At 39.4% G+C, this 27,872-nt stretch overlaps 3 protein-coding genes across 4 annotated transcripts in view; 2 read left to right on the forward strand and 1 right to left on the reverse strand.

Annotated features, from left to right (window-relative positions):
* The window catches only part of RBM39 (RNA binding motif protein 39), a 30,267-nt gene extending 14,200 nt beyond the window's left edge, over window positions 1-16,067 (forward strand). The window contains exons 9-17 of one of the 2 annotated variants that reach the window (XM_007101707.4): window positions 2,415-2,552; window positions 4,305-4,370; window positions 7,116-7,320; window positions 7,871-7,948; window positions 11,717-11,767; window positions 13,812-13,893; window positions 14,381-14,486; window positions 14,934-15,012; window positions 15,103-16,067. In XM_007101707.4, the coding sequence (XP_007101769.1) occupies window positions 2,415-2,552; window positions 4,305-4,370; window positions 7,116-7,320; window positions 7,871-7,948; window positions 11,717-11,767; window positions 13,812-13,893; window positions 14,381-14,486; window positions 14,934-15,012; window positions 15,103-15,203 (906 nt within the window). In that variant the 3' untranslated portion in view covers window positions 15,204-16,067. The remainder of the gene's footprint in view (window positions 1-2,414; window positions 2,553-4,304; window positions 4,371-7,115; window positions 7,321-7,870; window positions 7,949-11,716; window positions 11,768-13,811; window positions 13,894-14,380; window positions 14,487-14,933; window positions 15,013-15,102) is intronic. The other variant, XM_007101706.3, reaches the window with a different exon arrangement.
* Window positions 16,068-18,431: 2,364 nt separating this feature from the next.
* ROMO1 (reactive oxygen species modulator 1) lies at window positions 18,432-20,050 on the reverse strand. Its single transcript, XM_007101705.3, has 3 exons — window positions 19,934-20,050; window positions 19,617-19,747; window positions 18,432-18,621 (listed from the first exon to the last, which is right to left on the reverse strand). The coding sequence occupies exons 2-3, from the start codon at window positions 19,745-19,747 to the stop codon at window positions 18,513-18,515; spliced, it is 240 nt and encodes a 79-aa protein (XP_007101767.1). The 5' UTR covers window positions 19,934-20,050; the 3' UTR covers window positions 18,432-18,512.
* Window positions 20,051-20,068: 18 nt separating this feature from the next.
* The window catches only part of NFS1 (NFS1 cysteine desulfurase), a 17,893-nt gene continuing 10,089 nt past the window's right edge, over window positions 20,069-27,872 (forward strand). Inside the window, exons 1-5 of the mRNA XM_024128498.3 lie at window positions 20,069-20,191; window positions 20,806-20,915; window positions 22,094-22,210; window positions 23,198-23,281; window positions 26,350-26,502. Coding sequence (XP_023984266.1) covers window positions 20,092-20,191; window positions 20,806-20,915; window positions 22,094-22,210; window positions 23,198-23,281; window positions 26,350-26,502 — 564 coding nt within the window. The 5' untranslated portion in view covers window positions 20,069-20,091. The remainder of the gene's footprint in view (window positions 20,192-20,805; window positions 20,916-22,093; window positions 22,211-23,197; window positions 23,282-26,349; window positions 26,503-27,872) is intronic.

Here is a 27,872-nt window from a genome sequence, read left to right on the forward strand (position 1 = left end):
AAATAAATAAAATAAAATAAAATACATAGTTGTGAAAGATTTTATATAATGTTAAGAATAGTTTGAACAGCTAGCTATTAGTTCTAGCGTTTCTTGAAAGTAAGATGTTTCAGACGAATTTGGAGAATGTTTTTTGTTTAAGATAATCCAAATTATGATTTAATTCCTCTTTGCTGATGCTCCACAATAAATGAGTGTTGGCTTTGTAAAAATGAAATTAGTGTTAATATTTTAGTTCATTTATGTATGGAAAAATTGGGATCTATCATTCTATTGAGTATATTAACGTGAAAGTATTTTTTTGATTTTTCATCAGTACCTTTTTGTACTAAGAAACAAGTTGATTTCTGTGACTACCTGATAACTTAGATTTTTAAAATCGAGAATATAGGATTTAAAGAATATTTGGCCTTGCTGAGCGGCTTGTAGGATCTTAGTTCCCCCATGAAGGGTTTGAACCGGGCCACGGCAGTGGCAAAAGCGCCGAGTTCTAACCCCTGGACCGCCAGGGAATTCCTAAGGATTTAAAGAATATTTTTTGAGCGATACAAAATAACAATAGTTATGTTCGTTCCTTTTCGGACTCCTGAAACAGATACTCCTCATAACTCCTGAAAAATCTGGTTACTCATCAAGCTTTTACATCATTTTATAGTTAGGCACAAAATTTGTAATCAGATCTTTTTGGGATCCTCCCAGACCGGGGCGCGAACCCGGTTCCCACGCATCGGCAGGCGGACGCACAACCACTGCGCCACCAGGGAAGCCCTGTAATCAGATCTTAAGTGAAATTCCAGTTTCACTGTTAAGCTGTAACTGTGGTCAGATTACTACCTTCTATCTCTAAAAGATGATGGTAGGTCCTACATAGTGTTTTAGCAATATGTAATATTGGGTATTTATCATTTGATTATATGTCACAATAAGAAAATAATTGTTAGGAAGTAGGCTGGGGGGAATCATGCTCAATTCATTTCCTGTGATGGAGGACAAACCTAATAGTGTGTACGTTGGCCTGGCAAAGGGCTCAGAAGAATCACATTGATAAATGAGATTTTGAATTCATTTAACTTTAACTTCCTATTATGCCCCAGTTTGTTAAAATAAAGGAGTTTGTGTTAGAATATAAATTGAGAACTATTGCTTTTGAGAAGTACTTGGTATGGGAAAAAATGACTGCTGAACTGAAGGGTTTACTTGGTTTGATTTATATTGGCGTAAGTCCTTTTAAGATGGACAGCCAGTTGATGTACTGTACGTTGAATAACAGTGATATTGAGAGCACATGAATCATGAGTGTATTTAACACTTCCAGGAGATAATCTTATATTTCCACATTTGGCATATCTGTTACCAGGATGTTGCTTTAGATTGGCATAATGTAGGTTGTTTTTTTTTTTTAATTTAAAAAATTTTTTATTATTTATTTTGGGCTGCATTGGGTCTTTGTTGCTGTGTGTGGGCTTTCTCTAGTTGCGGTGAATGGAGGCTACTCTTGGTTGTGGTGCACGGGCTTCTCATTGCAGTGGGTTCTCTTGTTGCAGAGCACGGGCTCTAGTTGTGGCACATGGGCTCAGTAGTTATGTCTCGCAGGCTCTAGAGCGCAGGCTCAGTAGTTGTGGTGCACGGGCTTAGTTGCTCCATGGCATGTGGCATCTTCCCAGACCAGGGCTCAAACCCGTGTCCCCTGCATTGGCAGACGGGTTCTCAACCACTGTGCCACCAGGGAAGTAATGTAGTGTTGATAGATCACATTTTATACATGAATGCCTTGCGTAGTTGCTTTATATGAGTTTTGTATATGTTCTTAAAACTTAATCTAAAATTTTTTTATTGTGGTAAAATGTCATATAGTAAAATCTAAAATTTTTGTTTAAGAATTTGGCATTGTAACCATTTTAAGTGTACTGTTCAGTGCCATTAATTAGTCACACGTAAGTGGAATCATACAATTTTTTTTTTATATATATGTATTTTAATTAATTTGTTTTTATTTTTTTGACTGCGTTGGGTCTTTGTTGTGGTGTGTTGGCTTCTCATTGCGGTAGCTTCTCGTTGTGGGGCACAGACTCTAGGCACGCGGGCTTCAGCAGTTGTGGCTCGCGGGCTCTAGAGTGCAGGCTCAGTAGTTGTGGCGCATGGGCTTAGCTGCTCCGTGGCATAGGGGATCTTCCTGGACCAGGGCTCGAACCCGTGTCCCCTGCATTGGCAGGCGTATTCTTAACCACTGTGCCACCAGGGAAGTCCCCCAATATTCTTTTATGTATGACTTACACTTAGCATAATTTGATATCACTTGTCATTAAGCAAACTTAAGGTATGAGTGGGATTTACTACTCTGCTCAAAATGGTATTTATTCATTCTAAGTGGATGTGTGTGATGTGCCTTATGTGTTGTCTTAACTAACTTGTAGGCAGAAAAAAACAGAGCTGCAGCAATGGCAAACAATCTACAAAAGGGAAGTGCTGGACCTATGAGGCTCTATGTGGGCTCGTTACACTTTAACATAACTGAAGATATGCTTCGGGGGATCTTTGAGCCTTTTGGAAGGGTAAGTCCCAAGTTTTTTAGTGGATCCTAAATCTTGAAACAAATGTAACTGCACAATAATTTATTTGGTTTGTCATGTTTCTAAGAGATTAATGTTAGGATTGGAGTGGTTCTATAAAGTTTTTGAGACAACTTAGATCAAGATAGTTTCCCTGAAGATAGCATTTGAAGACAGAATCTGTCAACATTTGTAATGCTACAGTGAAATGCATAGTATTAGCTTCAATTATTAAAAAATCAACCTGAATTATAAAATGTACTGTGCATTGGAGCAAGAGATTTTTCTTTTTCTTGGTTTGTTTCTTGGGATAGTTTTTCTTACTGAAAACTTAGGGGTATATAAGCTTCTCTGTACTTAATATGTAAGGAATTAGACTGTTTATGCCCATTTAGTCCTCATTTTTTTTCTTATTGAGATAAAATTGACACAGAACTAAGCTTAAGGTGTACAACATAGTGATTAAACTTAAATACATCATGAAATTATTACAATAGGTTTAGTGAACATCTGTCATCTCATACAGATAGAACATTAAAGAAATAGATAACAGAAATTTTTTTCCCTTGTGACGAGAACGTTTAGGATTTACTTTTGAGCCTTAATTTATGGTATACAGCAGTGTTCATCATACATAACATCCCTAGTACTGATTTATCTTATAACTGGAAGCTTGTACCTTTAGACTACTTTCATCTAACTTTTCCCTCCGCCCTCCACCCCCCACCCCTCACCGCTCTGGTAGCCACACATCTGATCTTTTTTCCCATAAGTCTGGTTTTGAAGTACAGTTGAATTGCAACACTAACAGTTCCTGGTACAAAACATAGTAATTTGATATTTTTATGCATTTTTTTCGAAAGAATCACCAGGGTAAGTCTAGTTCTCCTCATTTTAGAAGAGATGGTTAGAGTAAATGTTACTAGTAGGCTGTGCTCTGGTTTAAAAAATTCATTGTGTGGCCATGAATAAAAATCTTGGTTCCTGTCATACCTTGTCCACTACTTAATCTTTATGGCCCTTGGATATACATTTCATTGTTTTCTTTCACTACCCACTCAACCCCTTTGTTAAACTGTTTTATGTGTCAATAATGATAAAGTTGGGGTGTTTAATTTTGTGGGTGCTTTATATTTATTGGAAATATACACATATTAATGGTGCACAAATCATAATTGTATGAGTTGGTCAGTCATTACAAAATAGATATGTTCCTGAAACAACCAGAACATGAAATATAATATGTGGGTGCTGTATTTTAATTTTTCATGATTCTTTGTATGTCCAAGTTTGTTGGGATATTGTGATGTAAATACAGTTCCCTCATTTAAGGTGAACAATCATTGCTTTGTAGCATATTCACAGTGTTGTGCAACCATCAACCACATCCAATTGTTATTTTTAGTTATTCCAACATTTGAGGCAATTTATTGTGTCTGGCATAATTGAGAATTAACATTTGGTGTATTTTAGTAAAGGGGAAGAAAAAAGGTTGATTTCGTTTTTTAACATTGTATTCTGCAAAGGATTTCAGATTTTTAGTGGTTTTTGATGCAAAAGACTCCCCAGTGCATAACTTCTTGTTTAGGAAGTTCCTCGGCCTTTAGAAAGAAGATTTTTTGGGCATGAGGGATTGTGGTATGTTTTCTATTATGTTTTAGGGGGAGCCATTTTAAAATCATGTTTCAAGGGGTAAAATACTTTTGTCCCCCCTTTTTCATTTATATAAATAATAATTGTGGTTTTCATTTTTAGATTGAAAGTATCCAGCTCATGATGGATAGTGAAACAGGTCGATCCAAGGGATACGGATTTATTACGGTAAGCAATTGACTATGATTAACATTATGACTTAAAAGTTTTTGATTTGAGTAGTGTAGTGTAAAGCTTTATTGGTTATTGATAGTGAGGAAGGAGGTAAGGTTAATATTTTCAAGTGGTTTAACTTATTTTGCTATTAGTTAGCCAATTCTTAGTAGCTTAAGGTGTCCACCAAATGTGAAACTTAAAGCAGTTTGCTATCATTCTATTTATGGTCAGTTTGCTTAGCCAACTCTTCATGAAATTTAAGTCATTCACTCCTTTAGGACTTCTTCAGTCTCTCTTTTTTTTAAAATCCTTAATTTTTAAAAAATAAATACTTATTTTATATATTTATTTTTGGCAGTGTTGGGTCTTCGTTGCTGGGCTTGGGCTTTCTCTAGTTGCAGCGAGCGGGGGCTACTCTCCGTTGCGGTGCACAGGCTTCTCATTGCGGTGCCTTCTCGTGTTGCGGAGCACAGGCTCCAGGCGCGCGGGCTTCAGCAGTTGTGGCATGCGGGCTCAGTAGTTGTGGCACGTGGGCTCTAGAGCGCAGGCTCAGTAGTTGTGGCGCACGGGCTTAGTTGCTCCGCATGTGAGATCTTCCTGGACCAGGGCTCGAACCCGTGTCCCCTGCATTGGCAGGCGGATTCTTAACCACTGTGCCACCAAGGAAGCCCTCTTCAGTTTTTTTTTGTGACACAAGATGTTAGTTGCATAAAGGTGTCTTGGAATTCTCTTCCTTTTGACATGGACACATCGGACAACCATGACCAGAATTGCCTTATTAAAAGTGTTTGTAGGGACTTCCCTGGTGGCGCAGTGGTTAAGAATCCATCTGCCAATGCAGGGGACACGGGTTCGATCCCTGGTCCAGGAAGATCCCACATGCCGTGGAGCAACTAAGCCCATGCGCCACAACTACTGAGCCTGCGCTCTAGAGCCCGCGTGCCACAACTACTGAGCCCGCATGCTTCAACTGCTGAAGCCCGCGCGCCTGGAGCCAGTGCTCTGCAACAAGAGAAGCCACCGCAATGAGAAGCCCGTGCACTGCAACAAAGAGTAGCCCCCGCTCCCTGCAAATAGAGCCCGTGCACAGCAACGAAGACCCAACACAGCCAAAATAAGTAAATAAATAAATAAATTTATTTAAAAAAAAAAAAAATGTGTGTAGCTGACCATTGAAGCCCAGTGCCTGAATAGGGTATGAAGTGGCAGCTTGGAATAATTGTGAAGGGAGGTGCCCTTTTAAAAGTAAACTCTTTATATATTAATGTTCATGATGCAGTCCAATTACATGAGAGAACAGTTTTTCAAATTATTTTTTAACCTTGGAAAGTGCTGGAAACACATTTTTAGTTTAAAATACAAATAGTTGTTACCACTGCTGCCATTGTACACAAAAAATTTTTTAAATACAGAGATCCCAGATATTATCAAGAAATTACAATTGTGTCTTATAACCAAATTTAAATAAAATTGAAACCTATTCTGTAGTGATATATTCCACTGTTCAGTGGGATTTTATCTACCTCAGTGTGTGTTAGTGAAAAGAAAAGTTATAAAACACCAACATGCTATCTTGTTACTAGTAACATTAGCATGATCTCCCCCGCCCAAAAATAAGGTGTTCAAGGGATTTTACATGCAACTTACAAATATTTCATCCTACTATTATCTAAAGTATTTAGTGTTCTGTATGCTGGATTTAGTGCTTGAATATTTGCTCACTGGCCATATTTTCACTAGAAAACTACTAAATGTCATGTAAACGATGAAGACATTTTGCAAAACATTTTAATTTTTTAACATAAATCAAGTATGAATTATTTCCTATGACTTACTGATCTGTATGCAAAGCTAGATTATGTAGGGACTTTACTGGTGGTCCAGTGGCTAAGACTCCGAGCTTCCAATGCACGGGCCCCGGGGTTTGACCCCTGGTCAGGGAACTAGATCCCACATGCCACAACTAAGAGTTTGCATACCATATCGAAGCTCCTGCATGTGGCAATGAAGATCCCACCTACCACAACTAAGGCTTGGTGCAGTCAAATAAATAAATATTTTTTTTTAAAGCAAGATTATGTAAATCTACATGGTTCTGTTGTGTGTGTAAATGTTTTTATAATTTGTAACTACTATCTGTAATTGTTTCCATCTCAGTAATGGAAAAAAACTATTTTTAAACAATTCAACATCTGATGAAAGATGAAGCTGTGGAATTAGAATATAGCCCGTTCTTCCATTATATTAAAACCAGATTGTGTGAATTAAAGTTTTATTGTGTCTGCATCCTGAAATTAAGACTAATACTTACTTAACTGGCAATAAAACAATGACCCAGAATTTTGTATTAAAAATTAAGTTTTGTATTAAAAACCTGAGTTGAACTTTTAATTTTCCTGAATAGTGTACTTTTATGAGAGAAAAGAAGCAACATATTAATTTATTCCAGCATATTAAAAAGGGTTTTGATGTTTGAAAAACTACTTTTCACATTTTGTTACTGAGATTCTTTATTCCCAAAGACAGGTGTCATTACTTGATAATGTCTTGCCCTTTAAACCACCACATTAATAAATCTAATATGCATAAACTTTGGTGGTCTTATAATTTAGGTTATATTACTTATAGCTTGGACTTGTTACTTTATCATCCTTGGACATGTAATTATTGAATATACTAGCTTTAATAAGTAAGGGTTTCTTTACCTTGCATATATAAGTAATTACTGGACTTTTTATCCCCCTCTCAATTGTATAGTTTTCTGATTCAGAATGTGCCAAGAAAGCTTTGGAACAACTTAATGGATTTGAGCTAGCAGGAAGGCCAATGAAAGTTGGTCATGTTACTGAACGTACTGATGCTTCCAGTGCTAGCTCATTTTTGGACAGTGATGAACTGGAAAGGACTGGAATTGACTTGGGAACAACTGGTCGTCTCCAGTTAATGGCTAGACTCGCAGAGGGTAAGTTTATCCTAGTGTTGTGAATGATTCGTTGATACTGTAATGAGAAAGGTAACCATGCAGAAATAAATGGAAAATTATTTTTTCTTATTTTGGGGTTGACTTATCCTTGGGCAGCGCATGTGGTTTCATAGGTGAAATTCATTGCCTTAATTATAATGGAATCTACTTTATGATGGTGCTTTTTGAGTACCACAGCATGTATAACAGGATTTCTTTTCGCTTTCTATAATAATTATATCCTCATACTTCAAAATAAATTTAGTTGCAGTGCTTAATACTATGTCCTGCCTGTACAGTTGGCCTCCCATGTCTGTGAGTTCTGCATCTGTGAGTACGGAGGGCAGACTGTATCACGCACTTTATATGAGGGACTTGAGCATTTGTGGATTTTGATATCCGAGCAGATCCTGGAAATAATCTCACCTGCCCTGCTACCAAAGACCACTGTAATTTATTTTAATGAAGTGACTTTGGTATTAAGCAACCAGAAAACTAGGATTTTCCTGCTCTTAACACAGCAGGGACGTTAAGACCTATTCTTTTACAGGTACAGGCTTACAGATCCCACCAGCAGCACAGCAGGCTTTGCAAATGAGTGGCTCTCTGGCATTTGGTGCTGTGGCAGGTAGGAATTGAATCTTTTCTATTTGAAATCATTGTTTTTTTCACCTAATTCGAAAATTTGCCAAATTTTTGCATTTAAAAGGACTTACTGAGAATTCAATTCATCAAGTACTTTTAACTTACAGATTTCAAGAGTTCATGTGAGGAAGTGGTGATATAGGACATAATTATCCACTCATAATAATCTGTCAGGGTATTTTTGAACCCTGCATACCAATTTTTAGTTGAAATTGCTGTTGTTTTTTGGTTTTGTTTTGATTGATTGATTGATTTTTGGCTGCATCAGGTCTTAGTTGCGACATACGGGATCTTTTGTTGCAGCACGTGGGCTCCTCTCTAGTTGTGGCATGCGGGTTTTCTCTCTAGTTGTGGCGTGCAGGTGTCAGGGTGTGTGGGCTCTGTAGCTTGCAGCACACGAGCTCAGTAGTTGAGGCGTGTGGGCTTAGTTGCCACGTGGCGTGTGGCATCTTAGTTCCCTGACTAGGGATCGAACCCGCGTCCCCTGCACTGTAAGGTGGATTCTTTTATCATTGGACCACCAGGGAAGTCCCTGTAAGTTGTTAGGTCTTTTTAAATGTGTCACTTTTATTGAAGACCAAAAAGTTTATATTGTTTCAAAGGAAAAATGGTTTTTGTAATGTTTTTGTTTGGAAAGCTACCAGAGGCCTTTGAATCAAGCTTTATTTAAAATAATTACAGTATTAAGAGTGCAGAGAAAACTGCTTTCCTAATTAGAACATACTACAGTTGATCCTTGAACAACATGGGTTTGAACTGCAAGGGTTTACTTACACATGGATTTTTTTCAGTTGTAAATACCACACAATTCGTTAAATCCATGAATTTGGAAGGACTAAGGATAGGGAGGGTCTACTATAAGTTACATACGGGTTTTCAACTGCTCAGATGGTTGGTGTCCCTAATCCCCTAGTTGTTCAGAGGTCAACTGTATTTTGAGATTTTGAGTTATAGAATGAAGTGCCTTGAGAAGTGAGGAAAAGAGGGAGAGAATTGATAGTTTCTTACAATTATGTAACGGTGGGTTTAGTTTATGAATCACATTGTTTTCTTCTCCTTTGTGGCTCAGGTACTTGAAATTAACCCAAATCTATGAGCTAGGATAGCATTAAATTTTGAGATGTTGAAGCCTTGCTTTTAGAATATCTGAGAAGAACCCTTTGTAGTTTGTACTTTAGATGACAAGAAACACTAACCCAAGAAAGTATGGCAATATAAGATCATGGTACTGCATCTGAATATATAAAAAGTTCTGTGTGGTTGCTTCATGATTTCCTTTTCAATTGAAAAGCCATTAATTAACAGAGAGGATCATTTCTGCGTCTGCATTATTCTTTATAGGGGGCGCTTCTGTGTTTTCCTTTTTTTTAGTGAATATTCGAAAGTTTGTGAGTACTTTTAGGGTCTTGTGCTTCCTTTCAAACTGTGACATTTTGAAATCTGATAGGTAGTTCTTCAAAATTACAGATAATCATGTTAGTGTATTCATATGAGAAGAACAGTTATAACTATTAATGCATTTCTGTATTTATGAATCATTTAATGACTTCAGGTTTCTCTAAATTATTGTTTTGTTTGACTTTTTAAACAAGTATTAGACATTTAATTTCTTTGCAGTGAACACGTAGTCATAGAATGTCACGTACTATAATTGAAGATACTAAAGGAGACCCATCACTTCAGAAATACATCCTAGTCTCTGGTTTGACAGTTACTGTTTTACCTGAAAACTGTATCCGTGTATTGCTTCCCATTGTTCAGGTCATTCTTTCAATAATTTAGAAAAATGCTAGAGTGTTTACCATATTCTAGGTATTTCACTAGAGGCTGGTGCCTTTAGGGATTTAATACAAATACATATGATTCATTTCTAAACAATTTTCTGTTATATCCTGGCTGCTGTATCAAATATGTGGATTTGGTTTGTAAACAATATCTTCGCCTAATTATAGTTTTTCAGTGTTAGACGTTATTACTTCCCTAAGCCATTATTTCTCTTATGATGAATGAAGAATGACTATACTTCCCTGGGCACACTTACTGGGTAGTTTATATTAAGGCTGAAAATTCTAAATGTCCATATGGATTGCTTAAAATAGCCATTTAGTTAACTATTTGTTATATTCCCCCTTTTTAGTGTTGATAGATGATTTTAAAGTTTGGTTCTGTTTTCTTAAAACTTCCAGTAAATTGCTATTACTACTGAATTAATAATCAACACTCTATTTTAAGGTAAATATTTACATAACTGGGTATTTTTCTCCTGTCATTAAAACCTTACACATTCCTTGTTAAAATTAGATAAATTGCTGAGTGTTGATGTCAATATTTGAGGCCCTTGTTGCCGAAGTTCTTAAAAGTTGTTTTTTGAAACCAAGAGTGGCCTATCATTATATCCACATGTCTTTATTCTGGAAGTTTAACAGGTCTTTTCTAAGATACGTTAGTTCTTATCTTTATGAAACCCATGCTTTGTTTCCTAACTTGTTACAAATGACCTCAAGAACCATTTTTGAAATTTTGATTTATATACACTTAATATAGCATGGATTTCTGATACCTATAATTTTTTTCCCCATTTTAGGGAATAAAAGACAAATTATTTTATAATTTAAAGTTAATTGACAATGTTTCTATGGTCATATCTTCAAGTTCCTTCAGTATACACCAGTTAACATTTCTTCAACTCCCTGGGATGCCAATTTTGAGCACATAGGACCCAGGTATTCTTACATCCCCATGTGACTTGGGCTGCAGATCCCTTTTCATTTTTGCCCATGTTTTATGATCATTTTGTATACTCAACTAGAAGCCCAAATGGTAATAAAGTATTGCAGTTGAATCACGTGTTATTGAAAATTAGGTTACTGAATTCAAACAGTTTCTATGTTGTATATTTCTGTAATTTTTAAACTTCAAGATACCTTTGGATACTGTGACATTTTCTTTACTTTTCACACTTGCTGCTTTCACTTGATGGCAGCTTTCTCTTAATTGGCCTTCTCATGGAGAATTTTAATGATTATATGAGAAAATATATTGGTAGAAATCACCATTCTGTTTATTTTTAATGCAGACTAGATGTTTAGATTTTTCTTGTACTACATATATTATAGTAAATCTGATTGGATTTCATTCCTGCCTCATTAAATTTCCAGAATAGGCCAGGAAATCAGACCTAATAAAACTACCACCTCCTGGGCTGGACATGACAACTTAAAACTTAAAAGAACGTAAATAATATATATACATGGTTAGAATGGGGTCTTTCACTACTTAATCGGTAGATTATTGAAAGTGTTTGACGTGTACTGCTGCAGTATTTACTCTTTCACCATAAACTTCTAAAGTTTAAAATGCTTACTGACACTGATAGAACAATAAATAGTTGAATATCCCAAGTACTTGGAATTGAATTCTCAAGATCAGGGTTTTCATGCATTTTCTGACCGGTGTGCTTCCCTTTCCCCATTTCCCATTATTCCCATGTGAAGAGTAGTATAGTGGAATGCCTTTGAGATGTGGAAGAGTTCTAGGAATAGGAATAGAGAGGCATAAGTTTCCTAGGATAGGAGGAAAGAAAAAGGCCCCACAGCCTTGTCAATGAGGAATGGGGAAGGAGGTTTGGCTGCCAGGTTTTACTATAAGTTCATTTTGATAAACCCTGCTACCATAGTCCTCTTTTATTAATGCTTTCCTGACATTTACCCTGTTAGTTGAGGCTCTTCATTGTTCCTGCACTGAGCTGTAGAATTCTCTTTTGTTATAGATTTGCAAACAAGACTTTCCCAACAGACTGAAGGTGAGTTGAGTTTTTTATTTGTTTTTGAAGTGGATGTTAATGTAGCAGGACATAGTTGTATATATATATTATATCATAATTATTACTGTAGTTTGTATTTTGGGCCCAGTTTTGTCAGAATGACATACAGTGTCATTAACAGTAAGCCAGAAGGCCTAATCTAAGTCATTACAATTACATGAATAAAGATGATAAATGCCCATGCTTTTTTTTGCTGTAGCTTGCTTAGAATTATTTCCAGCTTTGTATGCCTATCTTTGTGTTCTGATTGTACGTTTTATATAGATGTTAGAAAATGAAACTTGTCATTTTAGTAGACAAATCTTTTAGAACATGGAGTCTGTGAACTTAATATAAGGTTAGGAAAAACTAACTCCAGTGATTTGTGTAAGCAGTACCAAGCAATTTAGATTATCCAGAACTAAATTGCATGCAGATTTCAGAGATTGTGAAACAATTTATAAAGTAGGCTATTTTCTTAGTTTTCAATTATCAAGTAAATCTCTGCCATTAAATATAGCATTTTGTTGTGGTAATTTGGTATCTTACAGGATGAAAAAGGTCTTGTTCCTTGATAGTCAGGAATTAAATGTGTATCTTAAATTTTTTAGCAAAAGAGACAATTGTACTCAATCTTTTTTTTTTCCTAACAGATTTTTAAAAGTAGAACTGGTGGATTTTCCTCTTAGTTATATTTCTATGCTGAATTCATTGTGTTCTGCATTCATCTAGGTTGAGCTGGAATAGTTCCATGATACATTTTCTAATATTTTTCAGTATTCATAGCATACAGTGACCTTCTAGTGTTTTTTTCCAAGCATACTTCCTTCCATTTGTTTATGATAAAGGTACACAGTGGGCTTCGTTTTTTTATTGTAATATAAGCACACTTGCATCTTTAACTTTCTTCAATAGAATTTTGACGTTAGTTATCTTAGCATTTTTATTTTCAAACAAAGTTTTATGAAAGACAAATACTTGTTTATTGAAGTAAACTATAAAGAAGCAAAAAGCACTTGTTACTCTATTAGAAACTATCTTTTATGATGTATTTCATGCACAGCCCTCGTTTTTATTCAGTGGAATGTTTCTTATACTTCCTCAGGTTATTGTTCATTTTAATTACCATAATTTCTAATGCACTGTTTTATCCATAGCTTTGTTTATTATTGTTATGTATTGGAATGAAATTTGGTCAAATATTATGATTACGGTGAGTTCTGTAACAGCTACTGGTAATGTTTTCTAAGTCACATAAAAGCAATGGAGCAACTGTCTTGGAAAATGCACTTCAAACTTAAAGCCAACATTGGTTTAAATTTGCTCCTAAGTATTAGTGTTCAGTAGTTTTTTATTTTTAACAATGACTATTATAGATACATACTGCTCTTTTTAGTGTTTCTCCTGTTAGAACAGACCTAATCATTTTAAAAATATTAATTTGATGTTGTAGTAGATTTTATAGTCCTAAGATGTAAAATCTTAAATACTTGGATGGTTTTGTGTATATTATTTTTAAAACTTCATCCTTTTATAATGTTTATATACTTAAAAGAAAATATGTAATTATATATTCATGGGCAGAAACATAAGAAATGAAACATGGTATAGATTTAGTTGGCATTTTAAGATTGTATTTGCATCATCCCCTGCTTCTCAGGGTATAAACTCCAGCAGTCCTACAAAATCAGTCTTGTTTTTATTTTCTTGTTTGTATTATTAATATTTGTCTAATTGAATGAATTTTCACTACACTTAAGGTTTAAATTTCCCTTCTAAAAACAAAAGTCCCAACTTAGGATCAGCTATCTCAAATACTAAGTTGCCTTAGCTTTCTGGCAGCTAAAATGGGGTATTACTATATACACTGATGTTTGATAGCATTATTGAATATGGTGAATTAGTGAAGTGACTGACTACCCTAGTTTCACCCTGTGGGTCTAGTGGTTATATTGGGCTTTGTTTTATTCATAGGGATATTCTGATGCATTTTCCATGAAACTGATTTCTCCTTCTCTCTTTTTTTTTTTTTTTTTTTTTTTAGCTTCAGCATTAGCTGCAGCTGCCTCTGTTCAACCTCTTGCAACACAGTGTTTCCAACTCTCTAACATGTTTAACCCTCAAACGTAAGTAATATACTTTGGTCAAGTTCAAGACGGTATGCTGTGAAACCTTTAATGTTAAATAAACTTGTCTAAGTTAACATTTAGCATGTTTTCAACATATTTCATAGTTCAAACACTGCCACAATTTTGATGCTTTTAGTATAATTATTTTTCTGCACATTATGAATTGTTTCCCTTGAATGTGTTTGTAAGATTGGAATTCATTTGAAAGCTTTGTAGATTTTATGTTTTCCATTTATATCTAGTAGTTTTCTGTGAAGTTTGTATCAGTATTTATTTGTATCACCAGTATACTCTTTTCCTAGTCCTATGAAATGGTGATAAACTTGGTATAAGTATCTTTGAAAGATGTCAATTAACCACTTAAATGTTAAACAGAAATGATTTTTAAAATAACACACTTAAGATTTTTTTATACAGATTGGAATATATGTGTATCATTTTATAAGTTTGAGTAGTGTCTCATAGGTTTAATACTTTGTTACAGAGAAGAAGAAGTTGGATGGGATACAGAGATTAAAGATGATGTGATTGAAGAATGTAATAAACATGGAGGAGTTATTCATATTTATGTTGACAAAAATTCAGCTCAGGTATTTTGATTGTTACTTTCTTGTGTCTTAATTTTCACACATACTTGGGGCATATGATGATCGCTGTTTTTCCTTAGAGCGTATTGGGGTTTTTTGTTTTTTCCTGAGAGAAGGTCAGGCATACTGACTAAATACACCCCCTACAAAATAAAGACACTTTTAAAATAGTTCAGGTCATCTTGTAGCATTATTTTTGCTGGTTAGTGTTCGAAGGTTGCCATGAAATTCTGGCACCTTGATTTCATTCTTCAGCTTTCACATCATAGAAGATAGTAACAAGGCCAGTTTTGGGGATGATGAACTATTTTCAGTAAATTTCTAGGTTATATATATTAGCTAGTGAAACAATTATGCAGTTACAGAGCAGTTTTTCTATAGGTAACTTGAATAAACCTATTGGAACACATGTTGTATATCACACCTTTAACGTTTTTTGTTGTATTTTAGGGCAATGTGTATGTGAAGTGCCCATCAATTGCTGCAGCCATCGCTGCTGTCAATGCATTGCATGGCAGGTGGTTTGCTGGTGAGTTTGACCTTTTTAATGAGTGATTTTGTTTTTAATGGTCTAATCTAAGTGAAGAAGCTAAACGACCATATGTGTTTCTTTCAACAGGTAAAATGATAACAGCAGCGTATGTACCTCTTCCAACTTACCACAACCTCTTTCCTGATTCCATGACAGCAACACAACTACTGGTTCCAAGTAGACGATGAAGGAAAATATAGTCCCTTATGTACATAGCTTTTTTTCTTTCTTGAGAATTCATCTTGAGTTATCTTTTATTTAGATAAAAATAAAGAGGCAAGGGTCTACTGTCATTTGTATACAGTTCCTGTTACCTTGAAAAAATAAAAATGTTAACAGGAATGCAGTGTGCTCATTCTCCCTAACTAGCAAATCCCACTGTATACAAAGCTGTTCTCTTGTTCTGCCTTTTAAATGTACATGTAGAAAATTACATTAAGGATCTATAGGAATAGCTCTAGGGGAACAAATGTGCTTAACATAAAAAGGCAGACAGGGATGTAATGATGTTTTTAATGTTTCAGAAGCCTAACTTTTTACACAGCAGTTACATTTCACTAATGTTGATATTTGGTTAATGGTTTAGCAGAGGTTTCTGGAATACATAGTTTATGGAAATTCAAGACAGCTAAAAGGGCTGTTTGATTAACATCTCATCTTGCATTCTGATCAACTGGCAAGAAAAGGAGATTTCAAAATTACATTTCTGGATGGTATCTTTTCAATTAATGTATGTGTAAAAGTTTCTTTGTAAATATTACGTGTTCTGGTGTGTCTAAGATTCCAAACAAAATGATCCCTGCATTTCCTCAAGATGTTTAGTGACAGTCTGGTAAGCAAAGCAGTCTGAGCAAGAAATAGGAAATGCAGAAATAGGTTTTGTCTGGTTGCATATAATCTTTGCTCTTTTTAAGCTCTGTGAGCTCTGAAATATATTTTTGGGTTACTTCAGTGTGTTTGACAAGACAGCTTGATATTTCTATCAAACAAATGACTTTCATATTGCAACAATCTTTGTAAGAACCACTCAAATAAAATTCTCTTAAAAAGGCCACAAGAAATCTTCATTTTTGAAATGTTTTAAAGTCACAGAAACTTGGAAATCGAATATTAGTTTCTTTGACTTTTTATTTGCCTCTTTGGGAAAATTCTTAGTGAAACTGTTGCCCTCAAGTTGTCCCTCTACATTCCTCTGTATCAGTCTTACTATCGTACTACTTATTTAGGGTATTATATCAAAACTGAGGAATTTACCAAAAAGAAAACCAAACTGATTTGACCAAGCCTCAAACCTGGGCATCCTTAAGTCTCTCCTACGTTTTCTGGACATCTTTGTGGGGAAAAATAATGCCTCGTTATTTAAAAGTAAATACTGGAGAAAATGGTGTAAGTTCAAACTGGTTTCCCAAATTGATTTAACTGCATTTTTGAGCTTTAACTTTACTTGGGCAGCAACCCTTCATGATTTATACTCTGAGCTCTGCTTCGAGTTTTTGTGTCTAGGTTGAATCTTTTGAGTAGGGGATGTTGCTCTTAATTGCTCCTTCCAGTACTGATTTCCTCACCTGCCTGAATTTCTGTTACTACTGTATTGATTTTTTAGGGCTGAATCATGTGTATTACAGGTTTATTCAGATATCAAGATAACTCAGTTTGAATTTGGAAGGCATCACAGTTTTCTACCAACCCTTTTGAGGGATGTTTGTAATTCCCTTACTTGCTTCAGTTATTTAACCTGAAGAAAAATTTCAAGATTCAAGTTAACTTTGTTTTTGAACACCAGGCAGCAGTGTTACTGGGTGGCAGAGACATACATTATGCCAACTTTTTTCTTTCCAAATTATTTCCTAGTAATTAAAAATTTATTCTTGGATCAAGTACTATCAGGTTTGTTCTGTCATTCCTTTCTAGGGAACTGGGCCAGCAAAGGTGCCTTCAGGTGTTACTTAATCTCATCTGTTAAGAGGTGGCAAAAATTTGCCCACCACCAAAGAATGAAATGTGGGTTTGTAGGGCTTCCCTGGTGGTGCAGTGGTTAAGAATCCACCTGCCAATGCAGGGGACACAGGTTCGAGCCCTGGTCCGGGAAGATCCCACATGCCGCAAAGCAACTAAGCCTGTGCGCCACAACTACTGGGCCCACGTGCCACAACTACTGAAGCCTGTGCCCCTAGAGCCCGTGCTCCACCAGAGAAGCCACAACAATGAGAAGCCCGTGCACCACAAGGAAGAGTAGCCCTTGCTCACCGCAACTAGAGAAAGCCTGTGCACAGCAACGAAAACCCAACACAGCCAAAGATAGATAAAAGAAATTTGGGTTGTAAATGACATTCTCAAAGCAAATTTGTTAAGAGTTTAGTCAAATAGAAAATAGCTCAAATGGCTATTCGGAGTGAGATCCTTTAAGTAATCAATTCCTGAGACAACATCCAATTTGGTTGTGAATTTTTTAGGTGCTGTAACTTCTGGGAGTGTCCTTGATTGCAGTTAGATCTGAGTGTCTTTATGCCCCCCAAATATTCCAGTGTAGTTTATTATAACATTTATTACCATCTTCTTAATGATGGAGAAATATTTGAGGGGAACTCAGTTTAGAGCAATATCAAGGAATACGCTGCTTGTACAGGTGAGGGAAACTACCTTAAGCCAATTAATAGAATGGGGGGGGTCAGTTGGTAAAGTTTACATCTTCATTGATGGCTGGTTAGAAAATCATCTGGGATTCATGAAGCTGAGAGGCTACAAAATTGGTTTGAATTTGTTCTTTTTCTGATCAAGTCATATCTGAAGGACAATTTTTGGGTGAACAATGTAATAGCTAACCTTGTGACCTTGAGGAAAATCTAGACTTAACATTTTAAAGATGAAAAACTAATAGCATCAACCTTAAATGGTTGAATAATAAGGATTTACTAGAATCTATGAAAAGTCCCAGGCATGCAGAATCATTCTAAACTTTTTTTTTTTTTGCGTTATGCGGGCCTCTCACTGTTGTGGCCTCTCCCGTTGCGGAGCACAGGCTCAGCGGCCATGGCTCACGGGCCCAGCCGCTCTGCGGCATGTGGGATCTTCCCGGACCGGGGCACGAACCCGTGTTCCCTGCATCGGCAGGCGGACTCCCAACCACTGCGCCAGCAGGGAAGCCCTAAACTTCTAAAAAAGTACTTGGCTGCGCTGGGTCTTCGTTGTGGCATGGGCATGTGGGATCTAGTTCCCTGAGCAGGGATCAAACCCGGGTCCCCTGCATTGGGAGCACCTAGTCTTAGTCACTGGACCACCAGGGAAGTCCCTCCAACTTTGGATTAACAGAGACCGGTCTTGTGAAACAAGACACCAAACCTCATTAGCCCACCTCCAAGGATCTCTAACCAAGCTGGGTAACAGGCTGAGAAAAAATGCTTCTAACAGAAACTCAGAATACTCAGACTTGTTTTATTATAGTACATGGGCTGGGAATGATGGGAGGGGGTGGATGTTGTGGGCAACCACTGCCCTGATTAGCACCGGATGCCCATCCCAATGGCCATGAATGTACCAAAGGTGCCGCCACTCTGCATCATGGTTTTCCCGATGCCGCCCATCAGCTCCCGACCCCGCATTCCGATCCTGAGAGGAGGAAACCAAGATGGGGCCAATTGGGAACAAAAATACAGGGAGGAACATTAACTGCCCTTTTCCAATTTGTCTTTATAATGGGCACTGCTGAAGTCTGGCAGGACATTATCTCTTCCCATATGGGTTGTGTAATGCCAAGGAAAAGAGTCCATTAGGGTCTCTAGGTGGATTCTGATGAATGTATCAACTGACTTCTGTTTGTGGGAGGCAGCAGAAGCAGTATAAAGTACATGGACAGGGAAACCATTTTTTTGTTCTCGTTTATGATCCAATAAGACATCTGTCTTTTAGATGGTTTCCTAGTGTTAAAACAATGATGGTGTCAGACCTGGGTTCAAGAACTAAGGATGCAATTTACAGGCTGTGTCAAGTGTAAAATGAGGATCACAGCATTCACAGCACTTGTGATAACGGCATTTAGCACCGTGACTGACAGTAAGTGCTCAGTAAATAAAAATTTACAATCTGGAAAGTGGGAATAGTCTCTTTTACGTGTGAAAATGACAGGGTGTAGAGTTTATCTGCTTAATTTCTACATCCTGTTCCTAGTAAATTTAATCAAGTTTGTTTCGCTATGCGCAATTGGAAATAAATATAACAGCAGTAAGACAGTAAGAATAGCCTTTTATTGAGCACTTAATATGTGCCAGATTGTGTGCTAAGTGTGGTCTGATTTGAGCCTTATAACTCTATATGATGTAGAGGTTACTGACCTCATTTTACACTTGAAACCCAGGCTCCAACTTGCCTAAGGTTACAAAATGAGTAAGGGGCCAGAGAGTGGATTGAGTCAGAGCTCATATTCTCAACCATTTAGGCTTCCAACCTGTCCTCCCAGACTGAAGGTGGTTAGGAAATCAGTCTCGCTCGTTAGAGGGCAGCGAGGGAATTGGAAAGAAGTAGGCTCTATTCCAGCGGCAGGCCGAGTGGTATGGGGCGGGGAAGTCCGGTAGTCCCACCCAGAGATCACGGTCCGCGCCCCTCACCTGAGACAGGAAAAGGTGCCGAAGAGCGCCCCGGCTGCCATGCCCACGGCGCAACCCATCACAAAGCCCATCTTCACGCGGTCGAAGCAGCTTGGCTGTGACTGTCCATAGGGGCCCACGGCCACCGGCATCTGCGGGGTTCGAAGGTTTGGGGAGTGCGGGCCTAGCCGCCAGCCCGAGTCGGGCAGGGGGCGTAGGAGGTGGGGTAGGGAGCGGGCCCGGGGGTTCGGGGAAATCCGGGAAGGAAAAGAGGGTGTAGCCCGGCTCCATCACCGTCTGAGCGTTCGAGTCCCCGCGCCGCGGTGCCCCCACCTTACCTTGCTTGCGGCCTCGGTAGCTCAGCTCTACGTCTCACACGGAACGCGAGGCGGAGCGCACTCGCGGCCAGAAGAACCGCTTCCGGGGCGCGGAGTAGTACTTCCGGGAGCCTGTAGCTGGGGACAGCAGTCGCTTCGGACGCAGGGCTGCCACCGAGATGATGCTACTGAGAACCTCTTGGAGGCTGGTGGCCGCGGCCGCCCCCGCCGCTCCGTGGCCGAGGGCGAAGGCACCCACTCGGGGGCTGCGCCTGTGCGGTACGCTCCGGGGCCCGCTCGCTGCCACCTCCCCGGAAGCGAGGATCTTTCCCCTGGGCGCGGGGACGCACCTGCATATTAAGGAGCCTCCTTCTTCCGCCCGCTACCCAGACCCTCTGACCCTTCCTCTTGGCTGCACCCCTCAAACTCTCATGCCGGCTCTCCGAACGGTTGACTTCGCCGCGCGCCCCTCTCCCGCACTTCAGATCCTTCCCTGCAGGCCCTCAGGGCCCTTGATGCTCGGCCTTCGGACCTCTCCTGGCCAAATTTTAGAGATGCCAGTCGTCCAGCCAGTAACCTTTGAAAGAGATCTTACATACCGTCTCCACATTCCTTCTCAGTGGCTTTGCCCTTTCAGAGGTCTTCTCACTCCCAACGATGCAATTTGAATGTTGTCTCAGCACCGCCCTCCAAGAACCCTGTCTCTCTCCCTTACCTCTTTTTACAGTTGGCTCAAGTTTTCTGATGTTTTGTTTCCTTTTCCACTGAGATTCGACCTCAGCATCCCTTAAATTTATCTCACTTCCATTCAGCTTTTACCTTCTGCTGTCTTGGATGCCCTGTATGCAGAGTTGCATCCTCTCACGTGGCCACTCCGTTCTATTTTTTGTCAGTTGTAGACCATGCTCCCCAGTCTGCTGTTCCCTCAGATGCAGCCACTGCTCCGGAGGCGGAATCAGTGCTGCGACCTCTGTATATGGATGTGCAAGCTACAACTTCTCTGGTAAGGATCGAGGGGCAGCTTTCCCCAAGCTGTCTTTAGGAATTATATTGTAGAAGTGGCAATGCACAGAAATGGCTGAATCCCTGTAGAAGTAAGAGCCATTGAGAACTGTGTTGGGAAGAGCAATGAGCCAGGAGTCAGGAGGCTTAAGTTGTAATCCTCTAGAAATGGCTTTACTATTTACTAGCTATTGGTCTTGGACACATCACTCAGTGCAGGCAGTCTGGTAGTAGTTAAAAGCATAGGCTCTGTTATTAGCTGGATTGCTACTTACTACGTGAATTTGGGCAAGAATTAAATAGGTTAAAAGACATAAAGTAGCCCTTAGAACAGCGCCTGGCGCATGATAAACACTTGAATATTAATGCACGTTTTCATCAACATGTGGATTCTGTCATGTCCTGTGGAAACACCTGCAGACACGGCTATCAGGACAGGGCAATGTTTGTAGATTATCTGAGCAGATGGTAGAATAATCTGATTTAAGATGGGTTGGTAGGGGAGTATATTAGGCTAACATTTGGTTAGTACCTGAGGGGATGGAAGAATGTTTGAGGCCTAATCTAGGCAGGGTCTGAAGGGTTGGGAGTGTGCTGAGGCAGGTTGGGCAGGTCTCAGGGGATGGAGTGGGGCCCGAGTTAACTATGGGCTCAAGGAGACTGATCTATTCTGTTATGCTCAGGACCCTCGGGTGCTTGATGCCATGCTCCCTTACCTAGTCAACTACTATGGAAACCCACATTTCTGTTATTAGCTGGATTGCTACTTACTACGTGAATTTGGGCAAGAATTAAATAGGTTAAAAGACATAAAGTAGCCCTTAGAACAGCGCCTGGCGCATGATAAACACTTGAATATTAATGCACGTTTTCATCAACATGTGGATTCTGTCATGTCCTGTGGAAACACCTGCAGACACGGCTATCAGGACAGGGCAATGTTTGTAGATTATCTGAGCAGATGGTAGAATAATCTGATTTAAGATGGGTTGGTAGGGGAGTATATTAGGCTAACATTTGGTTAGTACCTGAGGGGATGGAAGAATGTTTGAGGCCTAATCTAGGCAGGGTCTGAAGGGTTGGGAGTGTGCTGAGGCAGGTTGGGCAGGTCTCAGGGGATGGAGTGGGGCCCGAGTTAACTATGGGCTCAAGGAGACTGATCTATTCTGTTATGCTCAGGACCCTCGGGTGCTTGATGCCATGCTCCCTTACCTAGTCAACTACTATGGAAACCCACATTCCCGGACACATGCTTATGGCTGGGAGAGTGAGGCAGCCATGGAACGTGCTCGCCAGGTTAGTACAGAGGACTCTAGGAGGTTCTGATGTCAGAGGGTCAGTGGCCTGTGGGAGGCATTTCTTTTTTTGTAGCTGTGGGTGGAGGTGGAAATGGCTTGGGGCTCTCTCAGGAAGAGATTCAAAGAACAGGCCTTTGGAGTCCCTCTGAAGGCATTTGATTAGTTCCCACATTTCCTAGCTAAATGACCTTTGGCAAGTTATCTGATTTCTCGAAGCCTCAGTTTCCTCACATTGAAAATGGAGATTGGGAAGGGCCTGGGTTCGATCCCTGGTTGGGGAACTAAGATCCTGCAAGCCGCCCAACGTGGCCAAAAAAACAAAGAAAGAAAGAAAAAATAAAGATTGTAGTAGTTCCTACTTCTTAGGGTTATTGGGTGGATTAAATCAGACAATTCTGGTGATGTGTTTATATATATATTTATTTGTTTATTTTTGGCTGTGTTGGGTCTTCGTTTCTGTGCGAGGGCTTTCTCCAGTTGTGGCGAGCGGGGTCCACTCTTCATCGCGGTTCGCAGGCCTCTCGCTGTCGCGGCCTCTCTTGTTGCGGAGCACAGGCTCCAGATGCGCAGGCTCAGTAGTTGTGGCTCATGGGCCTAGTTGCTCCGCGGCATGTGGGATCTTCCCAGACCAGGGCTCGAACCCGTGTCCCCTGCATTGGCAGGCAGATTCTCAGCCACTGCGCCACCAGGGAAGCCCTGGTGATGTGTTTATTAACATGATTCGTATACATACTAAGAGCTCAATAAGTGCTTTTTCAAAAACACCAAAGTTATTATTTTGTATTGGGCTGGAAAAGAGCCTGGGATCTGGGATGTAGCTTAATATATCCCCTTGTCTGATTCTAGTGGGTACAGAGCTGCTTCTTGAGCAGTTGATAGAATGCAGTGGAGCTCTTCTTGCTCCAGACCTTTGTCTTAGTTGTCTCTGCAGCTGCATTCCTGCCTAGGGAACTGATGCTACTTATTTTTGTTTCTTGGCTTGCAGCAAGTAGCATCTCTGATTGGGGCTGATCCTCGTGAGATTATCTTCACTAGTGGTGCTACTGAATCCAACAACATAGCAATTAAGGTAAGAGAAGGGACCCAAAGGGCATATCTGGGCTTTCCTGACCTGGGAGGGGGTGTCCTGCCATCATTTAGGCTCATATATATTTCCCAGCCACCCACTTTCACCCTATTGTGAAGAAAATACAGACACATACTCTTTCTGATTTGTTGCTTCCTTCAGCCCTTTGCAGTCTACTCTATCTTAAGTCTTTGCTCCTGTTGAACTGAGTTCAGTGAGGTAGTTGGATAGGAAAGGAGGTGGCTCTTGGACCATCAACCATGTGGTGTTTTGGACGGCAGCTACTTCAAAGAGTAAATAATGGTGACTCAACCCTTTTCCCCATCCTTTTGATCTAGTCACAGTGAGGTCCAGAATACACTTGTTAATTGGATATATTTCTCTGCTTCTTGTTACCAGCTTCACACTTATATCTGTGATTTCAGGGCTGCCTTCCTCTCAGCCTTCCCTTTCTTTCTGATGAGATCTGTTTGCATTAAGTTCCTCCTGTTTTCTTTAGATGTCCCTGTTTGGTACTGGTTGCTGTGGTGCCTTCTGCAGGCATTCACTTGATCACCCATTCTGAGATTAGTCACTCTATCCTTAGGACCTACAGATCTTCGGTGCTAACAAAAGTAAAATTCCAGTCTCAGTAGTCATGTCAGTGTTTCACAGAACATAATCACATCTGACTGGGTCTGGTTGCCAGGGTCACTTGTGTAAATACCAAGCCTCTGATAAATTGTGGGCTGCTGTAGGTTCAACTCTGGCTCTACCCACTCTCACCACTATCTCTCACCTGTATTGTCAGTGTAGCTTTTTCTGACCTTGGACTGAGTGAAGGAGGCCTAGACCTGGGCCAGGTTCCAGAGTCATCAGTACTCTGCCTGATCCCTTTAGAAGGAAGGTATCCTTCCTTGGGACTGCAGAGGCCACAGAGCCAGGGGTGTGGTCTCTCCAAAGATGAGAATGGTTTCTGGAATGGGGAGCATTTTCAGAACTTTGAAAATGTTTGCTTTGAAGGTTTCCGCAGATTTCCAAACCTAGAGGCCAAGGATTGCTAGAGTAGTTGCGACAGCTTTCCCCTAGTCTCCTGGACGGGTAGAGTAAATATCTGTCTGCTATTAGAGGATTCAACACTTTGGGTAAGTGAGATGGGAGGTGGGAAGGGAACTTCTAATGTTTTCATTTTTATGTTCCTGGTCCTCAAGAACATACAGTTTTTATGTAGTTAAAATTTTGGCCTAATTAGTTTCATATTCTGCTTTTAAAGTAGTATTCTTATAAGCTCTGGGAGGGGCTGGGTTGCACATTTTATTTATTTTAATTTTTTTAAAGGAATTCATGCATATGTGGTGAGATTTTTTTTTTTTAACCCTATGGAAAGGTTTAAAATAAAGTGTAGGTCTTCCACTTCTTCCTCCCCTATTCTGACCTCAAGTCTGTTTAGTATTGTCCTAGAAAACAAATTATACATACACATGAATTTGCTTTTAATATTTTCACATATTGTAGCATGCCACATTTATTCTTCTGTAACCATTAATAACATATCCTATGTTTTTCCATTTCAAACTCCATAGTTTTTAATATAACTATAGTCTTTTTCATGGAGTTGTGTTATTGCAGTTTACTGTTCATTTCTCTGTTGTTGGATGTGTTTAATCTTTCTATTTTTTTAAGGATTGTAAATATAACTAAAGCATATTTTGTCTCTAAAGCTTCATCTATCCATTGAAATATTTCCCTAAGGCAGGGGTCCCCAACCCCCAGGCCGTGGACTGCTACCGGTCTGTGAACCAGGCCGCACAGCAGGAGGTGAGCGGCAGATGGGCAAAAAGCCAGTAAAGCCTCATCTGCTGCTGCCCATCGCTCGCATTACTGCCTGAGCCCCGCCCCCCCATCCATGGAAGGAACTGTCTTCCATGAAACCGGTCCCTGGTGCCAAAAAGGTTGGGGACCGCCGCCCTAAGGTAAATTCCCAAAAGAGGAATCACAGTAAAGAGTGTGAATTCAGCTTTTAAGACATCTTTATAAGTGATTTCTGAAGAGATGATAGTGTAAATAATGCCATCAGCAAGGAATGTGTCTATGAGTTTCACTTCTGCACTGCCAGCTTTGGGTATCACCATATTTGCATGTTTTGTATTTAAATAGAAATAAAAGAGACTTTTCCTGGGATGCAAGGATAGCAATGTTCCCCATTTTCCACCTATGGTACAATGAAAAATATATTTGGTCTTTGTCCTGTGTTCCTGGCACAGGGCTTCTAAAACCTTGCAGTTTCCTGAATGCTAGGAATGTGTTTTGTTATTCATAACAAGCCCCTTTGTACCATACCTGAGTTTCTGGTGATGAAGTGATTCATGGTGGGCCCTTAGATAGTTTCAGGGGACATGCTGGCCACTCCAGAAGGACCAAGAATGTGATTAGAGAGTTGTAACTTTCATCTGGGGAAGAGAGGGGTGCTGGAGATTGAGTCCAGTCATATGGCCAATGATTTAATCAGTTGTGCCTGTGTTATGAAACCCCCATAAAAACTCTGGAAAACAAAACTCAGAGGAGCTTCCAGGTTGGCAAACTCATGGTTGTACTGGAAGGTGGCTTTCTTAGATTCATGGGGAGAGGGCATGGAAACTCTGTGCCCCTCCCTGCCCCAGAACTCACCCTGTGCATCTCTTCCATTTGGCTGTTCCTGGGTTGTATCCTTTGTGATAAAGCTATGATAGTAATATAGTGTTTTCATTGAGTTCTGTGAATCATAGAGAATTATTGAACCTTAGGGGACTGTGGGAAGCCCTGTATTTGTAGCCAGCTGGGGAAGTATGGGTGGGTGACTTGTGACACCTAGGCCTTACGGCTGGCATCTGAAGTGGAGGCAGTCTTGCAGGACTGAGGCCCTTAACCTGTGGGATTTGCACTAATTTGGGATAGTTAGTGTCAGAATTAAATTGAATTATAGGACATGCAATTGGTGTCAGAGAATTGATGTTGGAGCATACTGCCTTTGTCCACTTACTCCTTACAACTAGGATGGAAGTCGTTGCTGTCTCTCTGAGTATATTCTTCCTTTCACCACTACCAATTTCTAGGGGGTGGCCAGGTTCTATAGATCACGGAAAAAGCACTTGATCACCACGCAGACAGAACACAAATGTGTCTTGGACTCCTGCCGTTCACTGGAAGCTGAGGGCTTTCAGGTCACCTACCTACCAGTGAAGAAGAGTGGGATCATCGACCTGAAGGTAAGAGGGACAAAATAGGAGGAGCCTGGCTTCAGCCTATAAATCTATCTCTTCAGCCTCAGCTGGAGCTTGAAGGACTAGATCTAATGGTGAGGGAGGGGTTTAGAGAAATAGGCCTTGCAGTGTGACTCAGAGTATGTTCCCCTTGAGTGTGTACCATCCTCCTTTTCTGTGGAAGATTTGTTTCTCAGCTTTGTTGGTGCTTCCTGGTCTGTGTGAGAGCCACCACAGGAAAGCTCTGGCCTCCTTCTCCCTGCACTGATGTTTCTCATCCTTCAAAAGAGTAGGTATAGTTTTTGTGAATAATATTTCCCTTTTTGGCCCATATCTTTATATGTCAATTTTGGGTCCAAGTATCTTCTCCACCAAATTTTGGATATCAGCATCCCTAGACAAATCCTAATATATAATTTGCGGACAGATCCCTGTGATGTGCAAATAGAGATAATTTTACTATTTTCTTTGCAACCCGAAGGGCTTTTATTTCTTTTTCTTGCCCAGTTGCCCAGGCAAGAACTTCTAGTACAAAGTTGAATAAAAGTGGTGAGAGCAGATACCCTTGTTTTCTTCCTGATCTTAGATGAAAGGTTTCACCATTAAGTAGGATGTTAGTCCCTGCCTTCAAGGAGCTTATATTCTAATGAAGGGGACAGTTAACATGTAAACAAACACATAAATGAAATAATTATGAATTGGGATATATGCAATAAAGGAAGTAAACAAGAAGCTGAGAGAAACATAACATTGAGAACCTACATTAGACCAGTGTCAGGGAAAGCATAATAGATGTTGGGAGGTTGATTACTAGTTTCTTTAAGATAAATATTTTAGTCAAATGTGGTCCCTACCTCAGTGCTGAAAATAGTAGCCTTGTTTTTTACTACTTACTTTGTTCTTTGCTGCTTTTTACTCTGACAACCTTATGTAGGAAAGACTCCCCCTCTTTTTTTATTAAACTTTTAATTTTTAAATAATTATACATTCTCATGCAGTTGTCAGAAGTAATACAGAGAGATCTCATGTACCCTCTATCAGTTTCCCTTAATGATAACATCTTACAGAAGTATAGTATAATATTACAACTAGGATATTGATGTTGATAGAATCTATCCATCTTGCTCTGATTTCCCCAGTTTTACTTGTACTCACTTATGTGTGTGTTTAGCTCTATGCAGTTTCATCACACGTGTAGTTTCACGTAACTATCACCACAATGATGCTTCATGGTCTTCTTTTTTTTTTTAAGATTTATTTATTATTTATTTATTTATTTTATTTTATTTTTGGCTCTGTCGGGCCTTAGTTGTGGCATGCAGGATCTTTGTCGAGGCATGCAGGATCTTTTTTTTTTTTTTTTTTTTTTTTTTTTT

Source organism: Physeter macrocephalus, chromosome 14, assembly GCF_002837175.3.
Source record: "Physeter macrocephalus isolate SW-GA chromosome 14, ASM283717v5, whole genome shotgun sequence".
Taxonomy (NCBI): domain Eukaryota; kingdom Metazoa; phylum Chordata; class Mammalia; order Artiodactyla; family Physeteridae; genus Physeter; species Physeter macrocephalus.

Excerpts from the sequence above, each read along its gene's own strand:
- ROMO1 (XM_007101705.3), bottom strand. The coding sequence starts at position 19,747 with ATGCCGGTGGCCGTGGGCCCCTATGGACAGTCACAGCCAAGCTGCTTC. Across the intron at positions 18,622-19,616 it reads GGCACCTTTTCCTGTCTCAG|GATCGGAATGCGGGGTCGGG; the intron begins GTGAGGGGCGCG and ends TCCTCCTCTCAG.